The sequence below is a fragment of the Mus caroli genome, unplaced genomic scaffold, assembly GCF_978045245.1.
Source record: "Mus caroli unplaced genomic scaffold, Mus_caroli_1 scaffold_8, whole genome shotgun sequence".
NCBI classification, from domain to species: domain Eukaryota; kingdom Metazoa; phylum Chordata; class Mammalia; order Rodentia; family Muridae; genus Mus; species Mus caroli.
Genome location: NW_028227263.1, coordinates 128,608,271 through 128,617,839, shown reverse-complemented (window position 1 = coordinate 128,617,839; position 9,569 = coordinate 128,608,271). Strand labels below are relative to the sequence as shown.

The following is a 9,569-nucleotide window of genomic DNA, read 5'->3' as shown; positions in this document are numbered from 1 at the left end:
TCACAATAGACAATAACAATATAAAATACCTTGGTGTGACTCTAACCAAACAAGGGAATGATACATGACACAAGAACTTCAAGTCCATGAAGAAAGAAATCGAAGATCTCAGAAGATGGAAAGATCTCCCATGCTCATGGGTTGAAAAGAGTAATATAGTAAAAATGCCCATCATCCCAATCCAATCTACAGATTCAATGCAGGCTCTATCAAAATTCCAATGCAATTCTTCATAGAGTTAGAAAGAGTGTTCACATATTCATCTGTATTAACAAAAAGTCCAGGATAACAAAAACTATTCTCAACCATAAAAGAACAGCTAGAGGAATCACCATCCCAGATCTCAAGTTGTACTATAGAGCAATAGTTTTTTTTAAAAAAACCTGCATGGCATTGGTATAGTGACAGGCAGGTAGTTCAGTGGAATAGAATTGAAGATCCAAAAATGAACCTACACACCTATGGTCACTTGATCTTTGACAAAGGAGCTGAAACCATCCAGTGGAAAAAAGACAGCATTTTCAACAAATGGTTCTAGTTTAACTTGCAGTCAAAATGTAGTAGAATGTAACTTGAACCATTCTTACCACCCTGTATAAAGCTCAAGTCCAAGAGGTTCAAGGACCTCCACATAAAACGATATATCCTGGATGTAATAGAAGAGAAAGCGGGGAAAAGCCTCCAACACATGGACACAGGGGAAATTTTCCTGAAGAGAATACCACTGGCTTATGCTCAAAGATCAAGAATAGATAAATGAGACCTCATACAAATGAAAAACTTCTATAAGGCAAAGCATACTGCCAACAGGATAAAAGAGCACCCAACAAATTGGGGAAAGATCTTTACCAGTACTACATCTGATAGTAGGCTAATATCCAATATATACAAAGAATTCAAGAAGTTAGACTCCACAGAACCAAATAACCCTATTAAAAATGGGGTACAGAGCTAAATAGAGAATTGTAACCTGAGGAAAACTGAATGCCTGAGAAGCACCTAAGGAAATGTTAAACATCATTAGCCACCAGGGAAATGCCAATTAAAAAAAAAGGAAACCCTGAGATTCCACCTCACACCAATCAGAATGGCTAAGATCACAAACAACAACTCTGGAATTCAAAAACTCAGATGACAGCAGATGCTGGCATGGATGTGGAGAAAGAAGAAGACTCCTCCATTGCAGATGGGATTTGCAAGCTGGTACAACCACTCTAGAAATCAGTCTAGTAGTTCTTCAGAAAATTGCATTTAGTAATACTTGAGGTCACAGCTATACAACTCCTGGGCATACACCCAGAAAATACTTCAACATGTAACGAGGACACATGCTCCACTAAATTTAGAGCAGCCATGTTTATAGTAGTCAGAAGCTGGACACAACCCGGATATAACCCTCATCAGAGAAGTGTATACAAAAAATGTGATATTTTCACAATGGAATATTACCCATCTATTAAAAAAACTGACTTCATGAAATTCACAGACAAATGGGTGGATCTAGGAAATATCATCCTGTGTGAGGTAAGTCAGTCACAAAAGAACACACATGATATACATTCACTGATAAGTGGATAATGGTCAGCACATATACAGTAATCAAACTGGATGCTATTGTGGATGCAGGGAAGTGCTTGCTGATGGGAGCCTGATATGACTGTCTCCTGAGCAGCTCTGTCAGAACTTTAGATACAGAGGCAGATGCTTGCAATCAACCATTGGATTGAGTGCAGGGTCCCGGATGGAGTAGGAAAAGGAATGGCGAGAGCTTAGGGACTTTGCAGCCCCATGGAGGGGGCAACAGTGTCAACAGTCCAGAGCCCCTGGAGCTCCGTGGGACTGGACTACCAATTAAAGATTACGCATGGAGGGACCCATGGTTCCAATTGCATATGTGGCAGAGGATGGCCTTGTTAGGATCAGAGGGAGGAGAGACCCTTGAGGCTGAGGGTGTTTGATGCCCCAGTGTAGGAGAATGGCAGGGAAGGAAGCTGGGAGTAGGACTCAAAATAGGATCTTTACAGCTGCATGCAACTGCAACTCCCTGGGAACCAATGCACTCTTCTGGCCTCTGAAGTTACTACAAACAGAAGGTATACACACCACCACCACCACCACCACCACCACTACTGTTGCTACTACTAACTAGTATTAGTAACACTAGCTTTAAAAAAGAATCACCCTCACAATTCCACAACAGGATTTATTCTATGACCACATTCAAGATATAGAACAACAGGAACATAAACATCAGTGTTCATATAATATTCAAAAGTTTTGATAACTTATTCCCATAGGAACATGCCTGGAGGAAAACCGACCATTTTTTCCTGGAACACTTTATCGAAGGCTTCAGCTTGGGCTACTGTGAAGTGATTCTTCCAGTCCCCAGTTGTGCCTGTAAAATGTGAAGAAGATACATAGGTGGATTAATAATGGTCATAACACTACTCTGGCTCCTCCCATCATATGCTCTTACCATTTGTTTGATAATGATCACACAGTTAATAAATCAAACTACCATTTTCTGTAGAAACATTCTTAAGCCCTGAAATCATATATACAGTCTTCTCCCTCTGTGGAAATTATGTCCTACCTTTTCTTCTCCCACCCTATATGGCAGATAATCTAACTGAAACAACACTGGATTGACCTTTTTATATATCCAGATTATTCTTGCTTCCCATCAAACCTGTTCCCATCACTATATGCAACTCAACAGTGTTTATCATCTCAATGATCCAAAACAGACTTCAATTGTTATGTCTACATTTTAGTATTTACTTATAGAAGTTCTTCACAGCATGCAAGCAACTTTTAAAGAGTATCTTAAAATAGTTTATACTTATGTTTGTGTAGGTTCTCATGAGTGCTGTGGATACACACAATTATGAGCAGCATTTCATCTGTCTTGATTTTCCCACTAGATACAGGAGACCAAGCTCCTCCCAGCTGAGGACATTACAGGACTTCTGTTTCACTCAGCCATGGTGTACTGTAATGAATAAAGTTCTGTATAATTTCAGCCCCTGTCCTTTGTAGCACTGTCTCTTCTGATCACACACTGGTTTTCACCACTCCATTCCAGAAGATCTTTAGTTTGAGCCTTAGTGATTGTCCAACTGCTCATGCTGTGTTGTATCTTCTTTCATCTCAGAGGTCTACTATCTGTCATATAATTACATCTTGCTCTTTGTCTCCTGATCAATGACACTGTAACCTTCTCTCCCCATCTTTCCTCCATTTACAACCCAGCAGGCTCCATCTTTGCTTTATTTCCAAAGTGTGGCATTGTGATGTATACCATGCATTTCTGCTTTGAGTATACACACAGAGTATGCATCTAATATAATTAAAAAGAACATGTTTTTGAAATTACTAAATGGTTCATTTTGCAAAAAGTGCCAGATATATAGGACATACTCAGTGTGGGATTTTCTTTTACTGAATTCCTGAACAGATGAGAAAGGTATAGGAAGTGATCCTATTTTGCTGAGGGAAAATTATTTTATGAGATGTCACCCAGTGTGGAAGTGATGGTTATGTATTTTAAAGCAAAAAGATTTACAATAAAAACCATGATCTTCTTTATCACTTTACTTTCTTTCTGTATCATCACATAAATTAATTTTAATTCCCCAGAGGGCTGTATTAAAGAAAATATAAAGAATTCATAAATTATAAACCACTGATAGAGCACATTCAAATATTATATACCATTAATTGATATGAATATAAAAGTGTCATCTTATAAGATGGGTACCTATCAGTATCCATTTCTACTCTCAAGTTCCATTTTTCTTTATTATTAGAACATGTTTTCTTATTATTTTCCACACATATGTTGATCCTGATAAGCCAAACCAGATAGATGTTGAACTACAAGAATCTCAACAAATTCAATACAGCTTCCCAATGGAATAAATTAGTCTATTTGAAAAAAACACATCTTTGGAGGTACACACATGGTGTTCTAATCCAGCTAGATGCAAATCCTGTGCACCTTATAGATGTACATGTATTTTCATTTCTTCTTTCCAAAAATCTCTCCAAACTCTTGTGTGTCAGATGTCTGGATAACCCTAATAGGTGGTGTAGATGCTCAGTGTAGGGGAATGCCAGGTCAAGGAGGCAGGAATAGGTGGGTAGGGGAGAACCCTCAAAGAGGCAGGGTAAGAGGGATGTGATAGGGATTTCTGGAGGGTAGACCTGGAAAGGGGATATCATTTGAAATATAAATAAAGAAAATATCCAATAAAATAGAATGAATTTTTAAAAAGAAAGAAAAGGAAATTCCTCACAGTTTTGGATGCTGGAGGTCTCAGGGCATTGTCCAGACCTTTGTGGGATTTTTGTTTTGTTTGTTGGTTTTTTTGTTTGTTTGTTTGTTTTTGGCCTGCAGATGGCAGGCTTCTTCCTCTGTCCTTATGTCACCTTCCTTTTGTGTCTTTGATATCAGTGAAAATGATTAATGGCTCAAGTACTGAGTCCAGTAAACATACATTGTGAAGTAATGAGGGCTGGGGATTTTGAAGTTTTCCAGAAGATATTTCCTACATATGTCTTGATTGCAGCATTGCCTTTACAAAATTCTTGTCAACCAAACAGTGGGTGAATTACCGTAAACATTTCTCTCGTCTGTATTTCCTGCAGTGGTAAATAGGGAATTAGAATGACTACCATTGCTTGTGGAAAACTATTGCTTGGAGGTTAAAACCAGATTCATCTCACCAACTTGAATGATTGAGAATAAAAAATGGCACCAATCTAATAGAGGAATTGGGAAGACAAATATTATCTTTATATATTTTATCTTTCAAAATTGTTTCCAGACATATCCATTTCATCATCCTCTATAATGAAGTAGTGAAGCAAGTGCATAATGAAATTGGTGTCCCGCATCAGTGACCTGGTTTCCAGAGGTATATGGCTTACTAGCTATATGTCACATGAGTAGAAGAAAAATAATCCCCAAATAAAAGTTGTTATCAAATGCAAAAAACCCTATGCTATGTACAAATACTAGGAAACTTAGATTACAAAAGTCTAATGAAGACTGATCAAGTATTTTGATAGAACTATATTATAATTACTGTATATATGTATGTATGCATGCATGTATGTAAGCATGTTTTCTTCCTATCATCTATTCTACATGACAAATTAACAGAGTGTCTTCATTCCTTTTGGTATTTAATAACAGATTTTTATGTTCATACACTGCTTTACATTGCCCAAGTTTTGATTCATTTTAGGAAATCTAAGAGCAGACCACTTCTCTTAGGTGAGAATTTCAGTTCTAGTGCAGAGAAGTAAATATGTCTCCACAGAGTCTGAAGTTCAGGAGTCTGAGGGCTTCTGGCAATAGTCAGAGGCCTTGAGCTTTAGGATACTTTCCAATACCTCATAGAATCATGACTACTTTCCCATTTTATCATTGAATTTATTGGACATGACCATCTCCAATCCCAAGTTCGTCTCCCAGAATAAATCAACTTTTCAGTGTTTGAAACCCACATCTTCTCCATAAAAACATTTCCCTGTAAAGTCTGCGAGAAGCTATCACTGATGAGCAGTGACTCTCAGTATATTTCCAACAACGACTTAGAGATTCATTGGCACAACAAGCACTTCATAAGTTCTGACATATTCTGAAGCAAGACAATTTCTTTACCTTTTCTCATGAGGTTCAAGCCATTAGTAATCTGATCTTTCTTAACGAGACTATAATTGGACATGTTGTTTTCTTTCATGGCTTGGAAGGAGCTGAACTTGAGGACGAGATACAGCTCATCTGTCCCTAATTTTTTTCCTAGAAAGTCACAGATCTTCTTTATGGTTCCCTTTGTATCCTAAAAGAAGAAAAAGAAATGAAGGTGAAAAAAGAGAGCTCTGAGAGAACTGATGCAAACGGATCTATGGATGGGGATGAGAAAAGAGATGTGAAGAGAGGACATCAGCAAATGAGAGAGCATGAATTAGGTTTGGGCAAGAAAAGGCAATGGAACAGCAGGAGGAAGGACTCACACACAGCATTTATTTATTGAATGGGATCACAATGTGGCTGATCTCTGGTCTCTAAAAGACAGAGGCTGGGGTATCATTTTAGGGAAGAGAAAATATTTGAGACAGGGTCTCATAGAGCCAAGGTTAAAGTTTGCTTTGCAGAGGATAATGACCTTGAATTTCAAACCCTCCTGTCTCCCTGTCCGTATGGCTGAGGACATAGGTGTGTGCCAACACACTCACTAAGTGTACTGAGATTTTTTTCTTTTTCTTTTTTTTTTTTAATTTCATAAAAACTTAGTTTATTTGAAGCATTTCTCACTAGTTAGGCCACAGAGCACTTAGAGTGAATCAGTTGCCATCCAAAAAGAGGAAACTCCTCTCCAGTAAGTTTCACTTTCATAAAAAGCCAAATACTTGATTTCAGTAAGGAAAGAAATGTACACAGAAGCAACAACATCCAATCATGGTCAGCTGCCGTATCTTTTCTTGAGTTCTTCAATAGAATCTTCCTTCAGTTCTGATTTTTCTAAGTGATTGAATAATACATTTGTGAACTTTCTCTCAGGTCCTGACATAAACATCACCGCCATGTCAAACCTTTTCAGTTGAGAAAGTCTTTCTTGGACTTCAAAGATGAGAGTTGGCTTTTCCCTCTTAGTGTAAAAGTCATGTAAAATTGTAATGATTTGATTGAATACACTGGTTTTAGTTTTTTCTGCTTTTTTTTGGGGGGGGGGGTTGAGACAGGGTTTCTCTGTATAGCCCTGGCTGTCCTGGAACTTACTCTGTAGACCAGGCTCTCCTCAAACACAGAAATCTGCCTGCCTCTACCTCCCAAGTGCTGGAATAAAAGGCATACATCACCACTGCCCAGATTCTTGTTTTTTCTGAAGCAACTTGGGATAAAAAGATGGTTCAATATTCTTTAAATACTGATACAGCATCTCTTGGGAACTTCTCAACTGTCTGAAATCAAACTTGAGCTGGAAGTAGTTGGCAGAAAGTGCAGGCAGAACCGCATTGGACAACTGACCTGTCAGCTGCTCTAGCCTCAAAGAGGACTTCTCATTCACAGTCTGACACACATCTTGCTTCAGGTCCACCTGTGCTTGTGGGGCTGAAGTATCCCTGATTGCTTCTATTTTCAATACTTTAGCTCTTGGCATATCCCCTGCAGGCAGAGAGATGCCCTTGTTTGAATTCTTTTTGCTTCCCGTGACCATAGCCGCTGTTACTCGATCGCTCTCAGGGACAGTGGCAGAACTATCTGGTGCATTAACAGTGTCTTTCTTCCTTCCTTCCTTCTTTTCTTTCTTTCCTTCTTTCTTTCCTTCTCTCTTTCTTTCTCTCTTTCTTTCTTTCTTTTTGTTTTGTTTTGTTTTGTTTTGTTTTTTTTGTGAGACAGGGTTTCTCTGTATAGCCCTGGTTATCCTGGAACTCACTTTGTAGACCAGGCTGGCCTCGAACTCAGAAATCTGCCTGCCTCTGCCTCCCGAGTGCTGGGATTAAAGGCGTGCGCCACCATGCTGGACTAACAGTGTCTTTCAAATTGCCAGTTTCTTCAATAAAAACCTTCTTGAGTGCTTTAGGTAACCCAAAATGAGGAGGATTATCTACAGGTTTCACCACACTGTGTCTCAGTGTGGAGTCAAGAAAGACATCACTCCAATGTCCTTTCTCAATTAATTCCTTTTTACTTCTGGAAAGCTCAGTCACTGCTTGTTTATTTCCAGGTTCTAAAGTAAAACAGTTTCAAAATCTTGCTTGGCCTCATTCATCTTTACCAAAAATGTCCTTGCAGTTCCTCTTCTGGCAAACACTATTGAATGTGAACCATTAGTAAGATAGCTTGTGTGCAGTCTCTTTCAGCTTCTTCATATTTCTGAATCTTGAGATGGCCATCACTCTGTTAGCTGGAATTAGGGTGTTGGTGCTGTCTGCTGCTATCCCTCGGGTGTAGCGTTCAGTTGTTTGCTCATATTTCTTGTTTGAAAAAATCCATTGCCCAGGTCTTTATCTGCGATGGCCTTCTGCCTGTCCCGCTGATCTTCAGTGGGTTTTCCTATGCTGCAGCTGGCTTAATCATTGCAGCAACTTCTTTGGGACATGAGTTCTCTTTGGATGTTAAAGCCTGATCAGTTTTCCTAAGTTCTTTTGTTGCTCCAAAGTTGTCTGGTTCCAGTTCTAAGACTTTCTCATAATCTTTTCTGGTGTCTTCCAATTTTTGCCAAGCAAAACCGAGCAGCACTTTGTCTGGTGTAAGCCTTGGTGTGACTCCTGTTTAATGCAATGGCCAAATTACAGTCAGACTTAGCAATAGCAAATTTTTTCAGTCTTAAGTAAGTGGACGCCCTGTTTGTTGTCAACATGGGATTATAGGGATCAATATCCATGCCTTTCATGGAGCATTCAATGGCTTCGTAGTATTTTCCTTCCTTGAAGTACTTATTATCCTTTTCTTTTAAAACAAGAGCTTCGAGAATCTACATGAATGCAGTCTTCTTCTGATTCTGACTCCTGGGACATAGAGACATGGAACGGTGTGGTGCTATCTTCTTTGTTAAGCTCATCAAGAATCCACATCAAGTTTTGCCCAGGCATCGTAATCGAAGGATTTTATTCTTTGTGTGTGTGTGTGTCTGTATTTTGTTCTCTGTTTTTTGTTGTTTGTTTGTTTGTTTTTAAAGAATTTTTAGCTTTACTTTTCTTCTTTTTTTCTAAAATTCCCATTTCCAATAGGAGGTAAATTCTCAGGAATGCCACCTTGTCTTCTCATCTCCAGCTCCTTCTGCTTCATGTCCTCCTCCCAGTGCTATAAGTCCCTCATGAACTCTTGCTGCTCCTCTGCATTGTGCTTCACCTGGAGCTGCAATTCAACTGCCTTACTTGCCAAAGTCATCATGCCCTGCAGAGTCAGCTCAAGGGAGACACATATCACCCTACACCATGGCCGGAGGTCTGCCGAGATTTTTTTTCTTGTTTTTGTTTGTTTGGTTGGTTGGTTGGTTGATTGATTGATTTTTTATAGACAAGGTTTGTCTGTGCAGTCTTGGCTTTCCTGTAACTCATTTTGTAGACCATGCTGACTTCGAACTCAGAGATCTGCCTTCCTCTACTTCCCAAGTTCTGGGATTAAAGACATATGCCACCACTGCCTGGCAGAGATTTTTTTTTTTCTTAAAATAGGGCCTCAATATTTTTTGTCTTGTGCAATAGAAGGTGTTATAGAGACCACTGTACCTCAAGCTCACAGAGACCTGAAATCCATCTATCTGGCTTTTTCCTTCCAAGTTCTGGCATTGAAAGTATGTACAACCATACCTAACCTGGACTGAGACATTTAAAGAAACTTATAGAAATGCTGCTAGACAATGATCAGGTCAAACGAAAACACTTTCACAAAGTCCTCAGCAGAGATTAATGTTTGTGCCAGATAATACTGTTTGCTTTGGCTAACTGAGAGCAATACAGATTTTACAACAGTTTCATAGAACTGTTCTCAATATTTATTACTTGGCAGTATTTCTGAAAGATTGTGTTTTGAGGAAGCATCTCATGTG

The 9,569-nt window shown here is 38.9% G+C and overlaps 1 protein-coding gene and 1 pseudogene across 2 annotated transcripts in view; both read right to left on the bottom strand.

The window, feature by feature from the left end:
• Positions 1–2,189: 2,189 nt before the first annotated feature.
• The window catches only part of LOC110297377 (sulfotransferase 2A6), a 43,369-nt gene continuing 35,989 nt past the window's right edge, over positions 2,190–9,569 (bottom strand). Inside the window, exons 5-7 of one of the 2 annotated variants that reach the window (XM_085842153.1) lie at positions 5,675–5,852; positions 4,621–4,647; positions 2,190–2,398 (exon numbers count right to left, since the gene is read on the bottom strand). In XM_085842153.1, the coding sequence (XP_085698279.1) occupies positions 2,286–2,398; positions 4,621–4,647; positions 5,675–5,852 (318 nt within the window). In that variant the 3' untranslated portion in view covers positions 2,190–2,285. The remainder of the gene's footprint in view (positions 2,399–4,620; positions 4,648–5,674; positions 5,853–9,569) is intronic. The other variant, XM_085842154.1, reaches the window with a different exon arrangement.
• LOC147003492 (RNA polymerase II-associated protein 3 pseudogene) lies at positions 7,387–9,369 on the bottom strand (annotated as a pseudogene).